Source organism: Lepidothrix coronata, unplaced genomic scaffold (assembly GCF_001604755.1).
Source record: "Lepidothrix coronata isolate B3197 unplaced genomic scaffold, Lepidothrix_coronata-1.0 Scaffold99, whole genome shotgun sequence".
In the NCBI taxonomy this organism is placed as follows: Eukaryota; Metazoa; Chordata; class Aves; order Passeriformes; family Pipridae; genus Lepidothrix; species Lepidothrix coronata.
The window spans coordinates 3991495-4007948 of NW_016690279.1; the positions used below are offsets into that span (position 1 = coordinate 3991495).

Sequence of the window (16454 nt, forward strand, 5' to 3'; positions counted from 1 at the left end):
TTGCCCCCCACCCGGCGCGTCCCGCAGGAGCCTCCGAGCTCCTTCAGAGCTCAGGGATGTTTCCGAGGAGGAAAAGACCACCGTAAATAGAAGGCATTTAGGGTGAAGCCTCCCCGCCCTCCTCGTAACAGCGCTGTCTGGACCGCAGCAGTGCCTCCGGTGCACTCCTTCCACAGCCCTGGTACCACAGACTCCCGTGATGGAGGAAGGAATGTCGGGGCACTACCAGTGAATACAAAATCAAGTTTTTATTAGTACAAAAAATACCTTTTTTTTTTCTTTTTTAATTATTTTCTAAAAATCCCCCACCCCTAATGTTTTAATACTTCGTCTTCCCAACAGTGCAGGGAAAGGCTCCCCTTGCTCCGAAGCCAGGCATGGCAGCCCTAAGGGCATCACTCAAGACCAGTAAACTGTATGAAACACCAAGGAGGAGCAAGGTCTCCAGAAGCCCGGCTTCCAGAGACCCCAAAACCACTGATTTTCCCCCAAATCCCATGATTTTTGAACCCAGCCCTGAGGAAATAAGAGATGATGAACCTTTGCCACCCTGACACCTGGGGGATCGTCTCAATTAGCCCTTTTTTGCTCCCTTCCTTCAGCCTTCAAACTCCTAATGCTCAGGAGTGACTCCAAGGAGGAAGAGACCACCATAAAAAAAGATATGTAGAGTTAAACCTCGGTAACAGCGCTATCTGGACCACAGCAGGGCACTGGAGACAGCAGCTCCAGTACCACAGACTCACACAAGTGGCATTTTTAAAAAAGGAACAGTTCTGTATTCAGTCTTTGGACCAAAAAATGAAGTCACAGAAGCACCAAAAGGCATTGGTCAAGTTGAGTTTCACCATGTTGGGATTGTCAGTGTTACCAGCACCAAACTGTACTGAGCCAAACGGAGAGGTCTGGGCTGCTGCTTCCCCATCAATGAACAGCAACGTTCCAGAGTTATCTCCCCTGGGAACTGCCCCCCAGACAAGGGTGACGCTCTCAGAGGGGTTATTTTATAAAGTACAAAACCAAACAGAAACCACTACCATAGACCCAAGCACGACGTACCCAACCCCACTACAGCTACTTTAATAATCCTGGCTCAAAGTTTCACTCCTCCTACAGACCTCACCGACATCAACAGCTACAAAGCTACAAGCTCTAAATCTCCACCTCTGGCCTGGCTGTGACAGATCTCCTGTGTCCCTGCATGTGCCTTCCCCCATGTTGACGTAGAGGCTGAAGAGGCAGCTGCCACTGTGCCCCACTGTGCTCCTCCAGCACTGCTGAAGGGATCCAGGGCCCCCCAGCACTGGGAATGGAATCTCTTTGGACAGGGAAAGGGACACTGAGGCACTAAAGCGACAGGCATCTGGTAAGGCAACAGCTGCCCTCAATAAACTCAGAGCTTTTTCAGCTCTGAGCTTCACCTTGCATGCCCTTTCCAGGGATCCTGATATGCCTGACAATACTTTTGCAATTAAAAGAACCAATTATGGTCAGCTTTGAGCAAGAAGCTTCAAAACATCTCTAGGTAAGAGTTAAGAATTAACGTTAAAAAAAAGAAGAGGAAATCTGAGCAGCTGCTTCATCATGATCGCTGGTGAGCCCCAAAGAGTGAGAATGGAGAGCTATAAAAAACTACATCTTAAAAAACTATATGTAGTTTATAGTTCCCTATAAACTATAGGATTTAAAACTTCTATCTGACCTCACGTTGGAAATTCAGGAGATGTCAGAGAGAACAGTCTAGAAATGACCGTGAGGAGCGTCAGAGGGCAGGAGCAGGTGTGGGCAGCCCGGCAGTGACTGCACACGGGGGAACCAGCAGCACCAAGGGCTGAGCTCACAGCCCTGAGAACCACAGAGCCTGTTCTCCTTTGCTCAGAACTCATCCCGTAACCTGGGGGGGTGGTCCATGCCAAAAAACGAGGAGGGTTTCCCGTGGATGTCGCGCTCTCTTTTCACAAAGGCGGTGAAGGAAGAGACGCAGTTCCCGATGAAGTGATCGGACTGGCCAAGGATGTACAGATCAACCTGAGGCACTTCTGGCTGCAAGCTGACAACCTTGAGCTGCAGAGAAACAAGGGAAGCAGGTAAATCCAGTCAGCTATTGTTACAATTCAATGTCTTGGCGTAATAGATTGTATTAGAAATAGGAATACGCAACAGAAAGAGGGAGGTTTGTCTTACACTGCCCTATAACTCATTTATGATTAGATCAGTGTCAGAACATTTTTGAAAATCACTTGGGTTTATTTAATTTAAGCCCTTTTCAAGGAGATATTTACTACCATGCCAGATAATGCTCTTCAACCTCCGGGAAACAAAGAGTTTTTTACATGATAATTTTTATTGCTATAAGTCAAATTCACCTTGAGATGGCAATGTTTGGCTGTGCATAACCTATTACACACAGCAGCCACAGGCCAGAATCCAAGGGAGATTTTTGCCAAAGCAATCCTGCCAGAATGGGTTTCTGGAAGACTCACCTTTCCTTGGAAGAACTGCTGTATTTCCGTTGTGTAGGGCTCGGAATCAGTAGCGATATAAATGGATTTAGCTTCAATCTTTGTCACCCAGACCTTGAGAGCACGCTTGATCTCCCTGAGGTCTGGCAGGCACATGTCCATGGTGAGAGGCACCGCAGCACTCCGGTCGTAGCCCACACACTGGGGTGAAGCCATGAAGTGAGGCCCAGCTGTCCCGTCCTTCAACATGTTGCAGGCGTTTTTCTATTGGAAGAGAAAAAGAGAATCATAGAATTATTAAGGTTGGAGAAGGCCTCCAAGATCATCAAGTCCAAACTTTGAATGAAACACCCCCATGCCCACTAAACCATATTGCAAAGTGCCACGTCTTCTTGGTTTTTTGGGCACTTCCAGGGATGGTGACTCCATCAGTGCCCTGGGCAGCCTGTGCCAGTGCTTAACCACTCTTTCAGTGAAGAATTTTCCCCTGATATCCAGCCTGAACCTCCTCTGGTGCAACTTGAGGCTATTTTCCCTTTTCCTGTCACTGAGAGAAGAGGCTGAACCCCATCTCACAACAACCTCCTTTTAGGTTCAAAGTACCACGTTTAAGTGGCAAGTGTGAGAAAATACCATCATGTTCCCAACCTCTGCCTGTTTGAAAGAATTCCAACAGCACTGCCACCACACAGGTTGCTCCTGAATGCCAGCAGGGATCAGGTGGCTGTCCCAGCACAGCTCCTTTCTGGTCAGCTCTGTCCCCACCCCAGTAGCCACCAGCCCATGTTGGAGCCGTACCCAGTCTGAGCCGATCCTCAGGTGAATCCCAACGTAGGGCCGGACCAGCAGAGACTGGATATAGGCTTCTCCCTTCTTCACCATTCCATCAGACCACTCCATGTACTTCTGGAGGGGCCGGTGCTCCTCCAAGACAGGGAATTGGGCTGGAGCTCCAGGTAAGGCAAGGACAGGGTGCTCAGAGGGTGGAAACCTGTGGAAAACCAAACCCCAGCAGTCTGAAACACGGCATAATCCTGGACACTCCATCCTGCATTAAGACTGAGGTGAAGGTTAGAATGGAAACCAGGAACATCCCAAAATGTGCACCATCTATTGCTCCAAATTTAGATCAGTTTTAACCATTTTGCCATCTGACAAAGCTCACTGACATTGAAGAAATTTGGATTGCTGTGTTTTACCTCAGACTTTTTATCAGACAGACAAAAAGTTAAGAACCTCACTGACTCACTGAGGAGCTACCAAGCAATGGGAGGTCATATTTTCCTCCCAGACTAGAGCAATTCTTTCACCCAAACTTACTAAAGTCGCTCATATCTCTGACAACACAAAGTAACCAGCAAAATGATGATCAGCAAATGAGAGCCAAATTAGTTTTGAAGATTAATTACATATGAATAATAATGAATAAACACTGTAGTTAAATATTACTGGCTCAGAAATCAATCTGATTTGGTGCAATCACACCTAATAGTGCCCACAGGAAGAGCTGAGCAAATATTTAATGGAAAAAAATTAAGATTTTTAATTACATTGTTAACTAAGTATTTCAATCTCTCCCCCAAAATGTAAATTCACAATACACAGTCATGACTGTTTTCATGAGTGACTCTAAATGCCCACTACCTTTGGATCCAGTGGTCCTTGTAAGCAGGACTGAAGGAAATTCCCTTGAAGAGCTCAGACTTATCAAAATCCACTTGGAACTGATCCCAGAACGGACCGAACGGGTTTCCATCCTGCAAAGGAAAGACAAGTGTTTGTTCAGTGCATTCACAGAGCCTGCAAGGCAGATCTAGCAAGATCCTGGAGTGCAAAGCTGGAGTTTTTCTGTTCTGGGAGGAAAGCAGCCAGAATACAACAGCCTGTCCGTCACAGGTCAGGGCCACAGAAAGGAAAATTACCTGAGAACTACTGCAAAGGCTGTCTTAAAGAAGGACACTACAGCCTTGTAGTTAAGAGAGGTTGCTTTAACACTGGCTGGAAAACTCTACCACAGCTGGGAAACAGAGCAGTCACAGTCAAGTCTGAAGTGATAAAATCTACTTGCACAGACCATCTTCCCGATCCCCAAACACTGGGAGACAAAGAAAAGGATGAAGGATGAAAAGAAAAGCATGCCTCTCCAAAAGCGGTGAAAGGAATGCCACAAAGACCCATTTGCGGTGGGTAACTCCCAAATTTGCAAATCAACGGCGACCTGAATGCGTCAGTCCTTTCCTTTGGAACCGCAGCGGAGACAAGCCTCGCCCGCGGGGCCGAGGAATAACTCACCTTCATGGGACAAGTGCTTTTGTCCGCGCTCCTCTGCGCCGCCGCCTCGAAGCAATAAGCCACCCGCCGTCCGGGCGGCCAGTGCAGGGGGGCCAGGTGCTCCATGAACTGCTCCAGGCTGAGGACGCGGTGGTACCGCTGGAGCGGCTCCAGCCTGAAGTGCTCCGAGTAGGGGACATGCAGCTGCGGGGGGGACAGAGCCCGTGAACCGGGGGCTCGGGGGACCGCCGAGCCTTCCCCGGAGCCCGCAGCTCATCCCCGGGAGTCCCTCCCCTGGTGCCCCGGAGCTCACACCTTACCCCCGGGAGAGATCCCGGCTCTGCCCTCCGCCCCCCCGCTCCCTCCCTGCGCCCGCCGGGGGCTCACGTTGGTGTAGGGCGGGCGGTGGTGCCGGTACTCGATCCAAGGCGGCACGGCCAGGGTCCGGTTGAGGGCGCGGGCGAAGGCCAGGGCTCCCAGAAAGTGCTCGGCCTGGTTCCCGAAGCGACCTGCGGGAGGGACGAGAGCGGGGATGGAGCGGGGGATGGAGCACCGGGGAGATGCAACTGGAGGATGGAGCAGGGGATGCAACCGGGGAATGGGGACCGGGAATCGCACCGGGGGATGAACCAGGGAACGCACCGAGGGATGCAGCGCGGGATGCGCCGGGGAAGGAACCCGGGGGGGATGCACCGGGTGAGGCACCGTGGGGATGCACAGGGGAGACACCTCGGGGACCGCGCCGCAGGGATGAAGCGGGAGACCCTCACCCATGCAGGGGCAGTAGAGCAGGTAACCGGCCGGGTCCCAGGCGGGCGCCGCGCCGCTCCCCGTCGCCGTCACCGGGAGGAGCAGCAGGATAAGAACGAGCAGCCCCGGCAGCGGCGGCGCCGCCATCGCAGCTCCCCCTCGTCGGCGGCCGCCAATTCCCGGCGCCACCATCCCGTCGTGCCCCGCGGGCGCGGCGCTCTGGCGGCCACCACCGAGGCGTGACGTCACTCCCAGAAGGCCCCGCGCAATGGCGCCGCCGGGGCCGGGGCCGGAGCCGCGCTTGGCGGGGCCCGGGGGAACGGGGTGAGCGCGGGGAGGGGGTGGGCGAGAGAGGGGGGCGGCACCGCAGCGAGGGGCGGTGGCACGGCCGCACCCTCCCCTGGGCGGCGGGGTGCCCTCAGGGGCAGGGGGGCGTGTGAGGAGGAGGAGGAGGATGCGGGGCGGGGTGGGGGGGCGTAGGCCGGGCCCGCCTCCCTCCCCTCAGGGCTGGGGGTGAGGGGGGCGATGTGGTCGCGTTCCACCGGGGTTGCTTCGTCCACGGGGCGCTCCGGGGGGTGTGCGTCTCCCGTTTGCATGGCGGTTGCGACAGCACCTTAAAACTCCTTATAATTTACTCGGAAAAACACCAAAACCCCAACTCCGTCTTCTTCCAGGTAGCTTTGAAACTGGCCCAGATGGCCGAGCTCGTTCGGAGGGAAAGGAGCAACGACCTGGTGAGAGTGGCGGAGACTCCCCGGAGACCTGTGGAGCAGGAGGTAGAGAAACGCTCGTTTTTGTTTTTTTTTTTTTTTTTTTACAGAGCTGGAAATATTCGTGGTTGCAGCACCTAGAAAGGCCAGGCTGCTCTTGAGCCACGGGGGCTGAGGAGGGGTCGGGCAGCAGTTTGTCACATCACACTGGCTCGTCCCACAGTGGCACCTCAGCACTTCTGGGTCCTTTGTTGTTCTGCTCTGCTCACGTAGGTTGAGCATGCACAAAACCATAGCTCTGTTCTTAGTGGGCATTCCCAAACCTCATGGCAACACCTTTTCTTGTAGTCATCCCACTTCCAAGTGTTTCCCACCCCATACTGGGGCTGATGTTTCACTCACACTGATTCTTATTTCAGCTCTCCACAACGTTCCCTGAGCGCTTTCTTACCAGGGGTTGGTTTGTTCCGTCGCAGTTGCACATCCTGCCCACAACTGGCACTCAGTGCTGATGTGCAGCAGGAAGTTCCTCCTCTGAAGCAATCCTGGAGTGAGAAAGAGCTTGAGGGTTTGATGCTATTTTAAGAAGAGTTTCTCGGGCAGCCAAATTAAGTGAAAGATCGTTTTTATTTCAGCTGGCTGTTTAACAGTCGAGGTGGTGGTAGAACTGTTCAAAAACGTTGTACTTCTCCAACAAGACACACGCAACTCAAGAACAACCTGCTGAGAGATGTTAATGTAGATCTTCATCAACATGAAAGCCAGCAGGGCTCACAGGAGCCTGTTATTTTTTGAACAGGAAACAGTTTGAGCTTCCATTATTAATGGAAGAGAGTGTCAAAGAAAAAAAAAGGATTAAGAATTGCTCATTCCTGTAGAAAACTTGCTAATCCAGAGAGGCAGAATCTGCCTCAGAGTCGAGAAGTGAAAATGCAGTGAGTAATCCCACCCCGAAGAGGAGCAGCATCTGTTGCCTTCCTGGAAAAGGTGTTATGTTGCTGGCAATTGTGAGGTTTTTTCCCCAGCCCTGTTCACTCACGTGTGATGGTTCAGGTTGGTTTGCTCAGAGCAGCAAGCTGGCAGCAGAATGGATGTGAAAAAAAGAAAAAAATACAAGAGAACCTTTGTTTCTCTGAGAAGCTCTAGGAGGGGATTCTGTGTAAGCAGAGACCAAGGACAAGAGAGAATATGAAAAAATGGGATGAGCAGCAATCCAAAAAACACGTGGGGGAAGGTATTTAGAGCTACAAGGAGACACCTCTCTACAGTGTTTCAGGAGAAAATACATGTAACAGGTAACACTGGCTTTTAATAGTTGCAAAAAAACATAATTCAGAAAAAGCTTAACATGCTTTTATTCAAGTAACAGGTTAAGGGAAAAAAGAAAGAAAAACTTAGTGGAGACCATGTCATGTTCATAATGCTTGTTAAATGCTTCTCACACGTGTCTGTGTGCAGGGGTGAAGGATGCAGTTTTTTAACACCAGCCTTCTGTGATTTCAGATGAAGAAGTTTGGCTGTTAAAGCAGTTTGGTCACAGAGGGCTCCAACAGAAAACTGCACCAGGACAACACCCCAGCGAGCCGCCCGCAGGCTCGAGTTCTGCTTGACATGGCCCTGCTCTACTAGACCTGCCATGACAGCATTTTTTCCCAGTGTTCCCAACTGGATTCAAGATGCAAAGCAGGAGGAGGAAGAGACAGCCTGGAAATTAGTCCCCAGACCAAGAGGTGAAGAGACCGAAAGTCAGGGAAAATGCCAGTGTGAACTATCGGAGCCCTCCTTCCCTCACGTGGACAAGCTGAGAACTCACACGCTTTCCCATTCGGAGCAGAGACCCTACAACTGCCCCCAGCTGCACTGTGGCAAGGCCTTTGCTTCCAAGTACAAGCTCTATAGGTAGGTACCTGTGAGTGCCTCTGCCCAGCACTGCCAGAAGACAGGGGAAAACCCCTCCCTCGTGTGTCTTTGCTTGAATTTCTGAGAAGCTGGAGGAGGGGAAATGCCCTTTTACCTTGCAAAGCAGTTGAGTCCCAGACATTACCATACTTGGCATCTCTTTAAGCGCCTTCCAGAGAACCTCAGATAACTCTTTATCCCGAGCTTGAGCTGTTTTCTGTTTTACTAAAGAGGAAATTGAAGCAAAAAGTGAAGTTCACAGATTAAAAAACAAAATGAAAAGCAAGAATAGCATTTGCATTCTTAAGCCCCACCTCTGACTTTAACCACAGGGATAATTCCATGGCACCTGTTGCTCCAGCATGAAGAAGTAGAGTTGCCATTTATGTACTGGAGTAGAACATAGCATAATTAAACTGTGATCAGTGGGAACTTGAAACTAGATGAACCACAGTGTCAGAAAGCATGAGATCTCAAGGTGAAATCAGAGCACAGTGGCTGTCAGCAGGCCTGGCCACAGCCTGATCCTCCTGATGAGCTGAAGTCGTTCAGAACCTGCAGACGAGCATTTTGTGTCACAAACTACTGAGGTTTTCTTTGCCAATTGCCCTTTGGCAGCCTCAGCAGAGGGCAGGAGCTGAGGAGAGGCGGCCGCAGTGCCCCTGCGCAGAGGTGATGCGTTCTGGGGAGGACGGGCACTGCTGGGACAGACTCTGTAACTGCTGGGACAGATTCTGTAACTGCTGGGACAGACTCTGTACCTGTTGCCTGAAATGTTGTGCTCCTGTGCCTGACCTTTAGTGGTGGTAAAATGCCCTCTGGGATTTTTGTGGCATAAAGTGTAGGACGCGAGGAAAATTTTGGAGAAGAAGCCTGTGTCCCCCCTCAGGGGCTGGACGCTTGCCTAACCTTTCCTGCTTTTCTCCCCAAAGGCATATGGCCACGCACTCTGCTCAGAAGCCTCACCAGTGCATGTACTGTGAGAAGATGTTTCACCGGAAGGACCACCTTCGGAACCACCTCCAGACCCACGATCCCAACAAGGAGGCCCTGCACTGCCCCGAGTGCGGCAAGAACTACAACACCAAGCTGGGCTTCAGGCGACACCTGGCCATGCACGCGGCTGCCAGCGGTGATCTCAGCTGCAAGGTGTGCCTGCAGACCTTTGAGAGCACCCAGGTCCTGCTGGAGCACCTCAAAGCTCACTCCAGGCGGGCGTCCGGCGGGGCGAAGGAAAAGAAGCATCCGTGTGACCACTGCGATCGGCGCTTCTACACCCGGAAAGACGTGCGGAGACACTTGGTGGTGCACACGGGCAGGAAGGACTTCTTGTGCCAGTACTGTGCTCAGAGGTTTGGGAGGAAAGATCATCTGACCAGGCACATGAAGAAAAGCCACTCCCAGGAACTGCTGAAGATTAAGACGGAGCCAGTTGACATGTTGGGTCTGCTCAGCTGCAGCTCCTCTGTCGCAGTGAAGGAAGAGCTGAGCCCCGTCCTGTGTATGGCATCCAGAGACATGATGGGTGGTAAGAGCTTCCCTGGCATGCTGCCTGTGGGCATGTACAGCACGCATCTTCAAACCATGCCAAGCTCAGGCATGCCCCATTCTTTGGTTCCTAATTCTCTTCCAATGGGAATGAGCTATCCTCTGGAGTCTTCTTCTCCCATCTCCTCCCCACCGCAACCTCCTCCAAAGTATCAGCTTGGATCTACCTCATATTTGCCTGAGAAACTACCCAAAGTAGAGGTGGACAGCTTTTTGTCAGACTTCCCTGGCAGCCTGTCTCTCTCATCTGGTGAGCCTCAGTCCTCTTCGCCTCAGCCACCTGCCCTGGACGAGGCTTTGCTTTCCAAGAGCCCTGCTAACCTCTCAGAGGCTCTCTGTGCTGCTAACATGGACTTTTCTCATCTTCTTGGCTTCCTCCCCCTAAATCTTCCTCCTTGCAATCCACCTGTGTCGTCGGGGGGATTGGTCATGGGCTACTCGCAGGGGGAGGCGCAGCCACTGCTCACCACTTTGCAACATCAACCTCAAGAGTCTCCCGGAGCTGGGGCCTCGCTGAACTTTGGGCCCCTTCATTCACTGCCCCCCGTCTTCACCTCCAGCTTGAGCACAACCACGCTGCCACGGTTCCACCAGGCATTCCAATGAGCTGGAAATAGCACTGGAGAACAGATCTTTCAGCCACCCTTTTGTGGAGATGGAGAGCCTTAAACACGCACAACTCTTCCTTCCCTGGGGGTGTGAAAGCTCTGCAGAGCTGGGTCAGACGGGAGGTTTCTGATCTCGGAGGGAGCACTTGTAGACTGGAACAGCTGATATCCCGTGTGAGTCCCAGTCCTGTACAGAGGAATAGACTGGATATATTTTATCTAATTTTTAATCTGTGAATCAGGAGCCGCGCTTAGCACTGACCTTCCCTGAGAATCCTGGAGCTATGTTCCTCTCTGGGAAGGGACTGTCCCTGAGGAGGAGTTGAGGCTCTTTCATCTTGGGCTAAACTTTTGAAGAGTCCAGCTTCCATTTCATGTTATCACACTGCAATTCTGGCAAACCAGCCAACACCTCCACATGGAGAAGAAGTCAGGATACCCTCTCTGTATGAAGCCAATGGGGAAGAGGCTGTCCTTCCCCACTACCTCTCATCCCATCACCCAACACAGCTTACTCCACATCAGTGTTAAGCAACAAGCCCGTTTACATAGTGAATTCAGCGTGGTCACCTCATTCTTCTTCAGGAGCCATTAGGTTAAACTTGTTACAGTGAACATTGTTTACACAATACAAATCTGTTTCTGCCAGCCATTACAAAAATAGGAGGCACCAGAATACACTGGCTTCATCTCTGGTGTAGCTAGAACACTGTTTACACAACGAAGTCAGGTTGCACTGATTTCTCTTCACTTACCATGTTCTTCCCCCATGGGGAAATACACTGCTTTCGGACCACTTCAGCCTCTGCCCCTGTAGGCAGCAACTTCCCACCTTTTCATGCTGGCTGTTCCATGTGAAGGGGATGGAGCAGCTCTCACAGCTTAGCTTGGTGTGTGGTGTATGGACAGAGCCCTCTTAAATATCTCCCCCAGGAAAAGAGATCTGGAAACCAAAGCATGTGAGAGAGCTGGGTGAGGAGCTCAGGACATCGAGCACTGGCGGACCAGGCGTGGGTGAGAACAGGCTGCAGGCCCTGCTCCCTGGGTTCCCTTGGGATGAGGAACAGAGTATGAACTTCTGGGGTTTGGGGTTATTTACCATAGCCATTCAGCGAGGTCAGCACCCTTTTTGGCTTATCCAGGAAGCAGTCTCGAGGTATATTTTGACCTCAATGGTGGTAACATCCAGAAATCGAGGAAAAATTGGTCCCACCTTCATGTACACACTGTCAGTGTATCTGAAGCATTTTCCCCAACACCAGTAGTTCTAACAGATGCAAGGGTTTTGGCCTGCAGTCACCCTTTCGCTTTGGATTTGGTTCCACTGGCCTTTTTTGTTCTCTCCTTCTCGAGCCTTCCCTCCTGAAGTTAAAAGTCCTCTATCCCTTGCTCCCTGCCCCACCTCTTAAACTCTTCCATGGGCTGACTACCTACCAGGGCAGAAGTGTTACACTGGGAAGTGGCAGCCAGCTACTGATGTCCTTTAGCATCTGCATTGTCTCCTGCTCCCCTTTTCCTGGGCACTTGTACTGCAGATGGGGACATACGGAGGTCACTCACTGTGCATTGATGCATGTTGATGTCTATGGACAGGGAGATCTTCATACCTCAGCATGGGGGAACCATTGTAGGTCAATATAAACCAGGAAATCTGTTAATATTGTTCTCCATAAATCTAGAAGATGCAAAATCTACCTCTACTCTGTTAGCTCCTTGGGCAAAGCCAGATGCTGTCCTCCCTCACCTCCCCAGAGAACATCCCCTTCAGTCGATGCAGATTCCTTCCTGCTGAGCCATGATCCCACCGTGTGACATCAGCCAGGCCTCATTCGGTCACAGGCTTGTCCCTCTTCTGTTTTACTCCAGAATTTTATTTTTAATTTAGCTTAGTAATTCTTCCCAGAATGACTCTTTAGCGATCCATTGATTCTCCAGAACATAGATCGGTTGTTTTAGGTTAGCCAGCAATGCTGCAAATAAGACTTTTGTATCAAAATGTAATATAAGATTTATTTACCTCAGCAATATCCTGTGGCAATGATCTCCCCGAGTTGAATGCAGTACTTTTTTCCTTTTCTCCACTGGAAAATGTTGCCTTTCCAAGTCCAATGAGTGCCTTCTTGTTCTCTAACCTAGCAAAGGTAAACAGGGCATTGCAGCCAGTCTGTTTACCGGCATTGAATACCTCAGGCCTGTCTTCTATTGCTTTGCTCTTTGCAAATTAAAAGAGTTTCACACTGTTACCAATTATATGCAAGCCTTATCCCTGTCTTGAGTTGAGAGGATTATTATTTTTTTGAGAAATAAATGGTCAGAACTGATCACTCACTGCCAGTGAGGATTATCAGATTTATGCAATGCCATCACACACCTTCTCCCATGCAGAACATTCAGCTTTCTTGCTTTCTGCCTGCATTGTACTCTGAACAGATGTCATCACTGGAATTCCTTTAGCAGTGGTAGCTAAACTTAGAGCCAGGCATCTTTTTCCTACCAGTAGTCTGTCAAAGAATAAATGGAATTCATTTTGCTATGATTTGCACGTGTGATTTGCTTTCCACAGCTACTCTAACAAGCAGAACTGCCATAACCTTTGTCAATGCAAGGAGAGTCTAACTCAGCAAAGGCAGCATGTCAGATACAGCACTGGGGCTGATTTCCAGGAAAACAAATTCCAAGTTCCTGTTCCACAACAGAGTTTAATCTGCACGTACTTTATCAGCCAGCCTAAACCAAATGAGACTAATTCCATTTGAAATAGTGACTGTGCAATTCACAGAACAGATTATATTATAATTAACTTTTACCTGTTCATAAGAGAAAACTTTGAGCATCTAAGCTACAGCACTTGAGAATCCCAGTCCATTAGGAAGTATGTACCAAGCTATTAGGAAAACCAGTGGATGTCAGCTTAGCCAAGCTCCTGCCAGTGCAACTGGAGGTAAGGGACAAGGGTTAACTTTGGCATGCTGTGAGGGGGATTGCTGCAGCACAGCCTGCAATCTGTTCTGTGGTGTATGTGCAGGGCTTTGTGCATGAGGCAATGGCAGACACTGTGCTGGTTATGTGATATAAAAAAAAGCTTCATCCCACGAAGAGTTTGGTTTTGGTTTTTGTTTGGTTTGGACCACGAGTTTGGGGCCAGGACGTGGCTGTGAGTCAGCCCAGCAGAGCCCTGTGAACCACTGCACTGTGATCTCTGTGTTCCTGGCACACCTGTATCACAGGTGGCATCAGACTGAGCCCAAGAGGAGTGACTACAGCAAATAAATGGTCAGGAGGGTTTAGTTAAATAAATATTTTAAAGTGTGGCTGACTTGGGGGATGTCCAAGAGCGATATGAAATATCAAGACTGCACTATATTTATATTTATAATATATAAACCCATAGAGCTCCAGTCAGCAAAAGAACAGCATATGAACTTGCCAGCCTTTATAAATCAGACCCCAGATTCTCAAAAAGCCAGGGACTTAATGTCCCACTACTAATAATGATTCCAGCTCGCTCGCTAGCAAATAGCCAAGCCAAGCCATTCCCTGGCAGCAGAGGGTTAACTCACCTCACCTGTCCTCCCAGGCTCAGATTGCCAGAGCCCTGTGAAAGGCTGAAGATCTTTTCCCCCACGGGATTACAGCTCACTCAAAATCCATTTGTAGGAAGGAACAGCATGTTATCTTGCATTTTCTTCCACTGAATTTCACTTGACAGAATACCCACACACCGTGTTGTGACAGAGCCCGTTCTGTGTCTCACAACAGCACTGCTCTTTACCCTCAGTGTTGAAAAATGGTGTCACTTCAACTGGAATCCCTTTTCTCCCTCCAGTAGATTGATGATTTCAGTACTTTTGTTGTGAGCTCAGCTCTTTGTTCTTTAATTCCTTCCTTGCTGACAGGTGAATAGCAGCTGCTGGGAAGATTTCCTGCAGTTCACTGAAAAAAATCCCCGTTTCTTTTCTCTGCCACTGCACCACCTTTGCTGTCGGGACAGAACAACCCCGAGGAGGCATTTTCTGCTGCCTGCAATTAAAATTTCCACAAAGAAATCTTCAAAGATGCTTTTCCCATCACCCGACCTTCTTGCTTATCCTCTCTAATCCCGGTTAGTCAGGCTGACTGAATTCTCCCTCAGGTGCCTATTTTTAGTTAATTGCCTGCCCAAGCCCTGGAGATATTCTGCCACCAGAGTGAGGTGGGTGAATGGCTCAAATAGAACCACTTCAGGTTTCCAACCTCATCCAAAATTTGCTTCTTTTCCATAATTTATTTCTCGTATTTTTCCCAGTTCTCAGAGATGGGAATTGCCTTGTGAAGCTCTGAATCCCATCCCGCCCGACCTTGGTGTGGTAGGAGAAAGCAGTTTGGTTTAGCCTGATCTACTGGACTAGGACTGGCGAAACCTGGGCTCTGTTTTCACCCTGATCCCCAGCCCTGGCACCTCTCACCCTTTCTGTGCCTGTTTCCCTGTAACAGGCCACAGCCATACCAAGCCTCCCCTGGGAAGCAGCTGGAAGCTGCCTAGGGGGGCACCATTACCACTGACTCAGCTTCCTTACAGGACCACTATTCCTGCTCCCCACCATCACCACATCCCTGGTGTGAGCAGACCCCTCTCAGGTTCTGCTGTCCCTGCTGCACAATCCATGCACACATCGGGCTCACCTCTGGCTATTCCCTGCACCCAGGGGCAGACTCACTCCGTTCTGCTGAATAACTGGAATCCTTTAGGAATCCTTCCACATGTTTCAGCCATTCTTGTGGCTCCAGGTAAGGAGTCTCATTCCAGAGTGCACTCTGCAATCTGCCAGCTCCACATGTTCCCACAGACCACTCGCCACTGAATGCTTCAGACTGGCACAGGAAAAAAAATGGAACTGGTGATCAGAAATGAGACCAGAAAACAGATCACATTCTGCTTCTCACAAATCCCCATCAGGAGATGAGCTCAGCTTTTCTGTCCAAAGTACATTCTATTTCATTGTGCACAGGGAGGCTCCAGGAGGAGCCTGAAACACCTTCACTGTGTGCTCATGGCTGAAGCTTGGTCTGTGCCATCTTTTCCACCAGTGCCTAAATATGAGCATGCACAAAGTACATGCATGACACAGAAGGAGCTTCTCTGTATCAGGAGATCACAGTGACAAGGAAAGTTAAAGGCATTGGCAAATGATTAAAAAATAGAGAATTTGGAATCTGGGTATTTTTATACTATTAAATAGGCCAGTTCTTCATTTCCAGTTAGGGGAAGAACCCTCAACATTAAAGTGTCTTATTAAAAAACAGCTGTCCCTCAGTTTCACAGCTCTTTTCACCTTCAGTCTCACCCTCTGATCACAAACTGTGTCTTTGTTTTAAACTACTATGCAAGTGGATAACCAGCCCTATCACAGAATGTACTGAGGGGGCAGGGGACGGCTCCAAAGCCTGTGGGACAGGGACAGGCACACCTCTGTCATCCAGGTGAACAGACCACAGACCTGCCTGCAGCCCTTTTCCCTCTGTAGTCAGTGTCTTGCACTTGAAGGTAACACAAGCTTTGCTCATGGTCCTCAGCAGCAGCCAGTTCAAGGTCAGCAGAAGGGTGCAGGAGCCTGCAAACTCCAGCACATCTCATAACTTCTGCTGGAAGCCTCTCTGGAGTTTGTGAGATCTCCTCACCCTGCTGAGTGCCTCAGCCTTGATGCTTCGTGGGATTTTCCCGCTCATACCTAGGAACAATTTTTAGAAAGGTTGTTTTGTAACATGTGTACCAGTGTTTTTCTTAAATGAGGATACTGATGAAGAACACAAGAGCTGTCTGCTGAGGTGCTCCAAGAGGCACAGAAAGGAACCTGTGGAACCACGAAGACTCACCCCTGGAGCAGCTGAGCTCCGAAACTGCTGCTGGAGGAAAAGCTACTGAGCGACCTTTGCAACCACAAGTCATTTTGAGAACCCTCTCCCAGGCACAAGCTCTGCCATCTGCCCCAGGAGCCAGTGGACATGCCCTTGGAAGGTGAAGGGTTTGGGGATTAGCCCTGGGAGTGGGTGGAAGAGCCATGGTCTCCCTCCCCGAGGCTGCTGTTCACGCTGTCCCTTCTTGTGCTGGATCTGGACAGGCCCTGTGCCTGACCTCCCTCCCTGCAGCTACAGCTGCCAAAGCCAGAAACTTCCAATTGTTAAAGCTCAATTGGTTTTCTAAAAACAAACTTTCTAGCACTTTTACA

General features: G+C 50.0%; 2 protein-coding genes and 1 long non-coding RNA gene across 5 annotated transcripts; 1 reads left to right on the forward strand and 2 right to left on the reverse strand.

Moving 5' to 3' along the window:
• Positions 1 to 285: 285 nt before the first annotated feature.
• POFUT1 (protein O-fucosyltransferase 1) lies at positions 286 to 5675 on the reverse strand. The gene is made up of 7 exons (XM_017822626.1): positions 5504 to 5675; positions 5121 to 5242; positions 4755 to 4937; positions 4107 to 4219; positions 3261 to 3453; positions 2484 to 2726; positions 286 to 2064 (listed from the first exon to the last, which is right to left on the reverse strand). Exons 1-7 carry the CDS (start codon positions 5673 to 5675, stop codon positions 1876 to 1878), a joined length of 1215 nt encoding a protein of 404 aa, XP_017678115.1. The 3' UTR covers positions 286 to 1875.
• PLAGL2 (PLAG1 like zinc finger 2) lies at positions 1981 to 12778 on the forward strand. Of its 2 annotated transcripts, none has more exons than XM_017822625.1 (4): positions 1981 to 2087; positions 6158 to 6259; positions 7697 to 8092; positions 9025 to 12778. In XM_017822625.1, the coding sequence occupies exons 3-4, from the start codon at positions 7830 to 7832 to the stop codon at positions 10244 to 10246; spliced, it is 1485 nt and encodes a 494-aa protein (XP_017678114.1). In that variant the 5' UTR covers positions 1981 to 2087; positions 6158 to 6259; positions 7697 to 7829; the 3' UTR covers positions 10247 to 12778. The 2 variants fall into 2 exon arrangements, with proteins under 2 accessions (XP_017678114.1, XP_017678113.1); XM_017822624.1 differs by lacking the exon at positions 1981 to 2087 and adding an exon at positions 5759 to 5807.
• LOC108501089 lies at positions 12278 to 16447 on the reverse strand. Of its 2 annotated transcripts, none has more exons than XR_001876130.1 (4): positions 15726 to 16447; positions 14911 to 15099; positions 13809 to 14268; positions 12278 to 12380 (listed from the first exon to the last, which is right to left on the reverse strand). It is a non-coding gene; the product is annotated as an uncharacterized LOC108501089 (long non-coding RNA). The 2 variants fall into 2 exon arrangements; XR_001876129.1 differs by having other exon boundaries at positions 15696 to 16447.
• Between the last annotated feature and the right edge of the window lie 7 nt (positions 16448 to 16454).

Bases quoted from the DNA above. Each gene is read 5' to 3' on its own strand.
- POFUT1 (XM_017822626.1), bottom strand. From the start codon at position 5,675: ATGGTGGCGCCGGGAATTGGCGGCCGCCGACGAGGGGGAGCTGCGATG. The intron at 4,220-4,754 runs GTGAGTTATTCC...TTTCCTTTGCAG, and splicing joins AAAGCACTTGTCCCATGAAG to GATGGAAACCCGTTCGGTCC. The intron at 2,065-2,483 runs GTGAGTCTTCCA...GTTTCTCTGCAG, and splicing joins AGCAGTTCTTCCAAGGAAAG to CTCAAGGTTGTCAGCTTGCA.
- PLAGL2 (XM_017822625.1), top strand. From the start codon at position 7,830: ATGACAGCATTTTTTCCCAGTGTTCCCAACTGGATTCAAGATGCAAAG. The intron at 8,093-9,024 runs GTAGGTACCTGT...TTCTCCCCAAAG, and splicing joins TCCAAGTACAAGCTCTATAG to GCATATGGCCACGCACTCTG.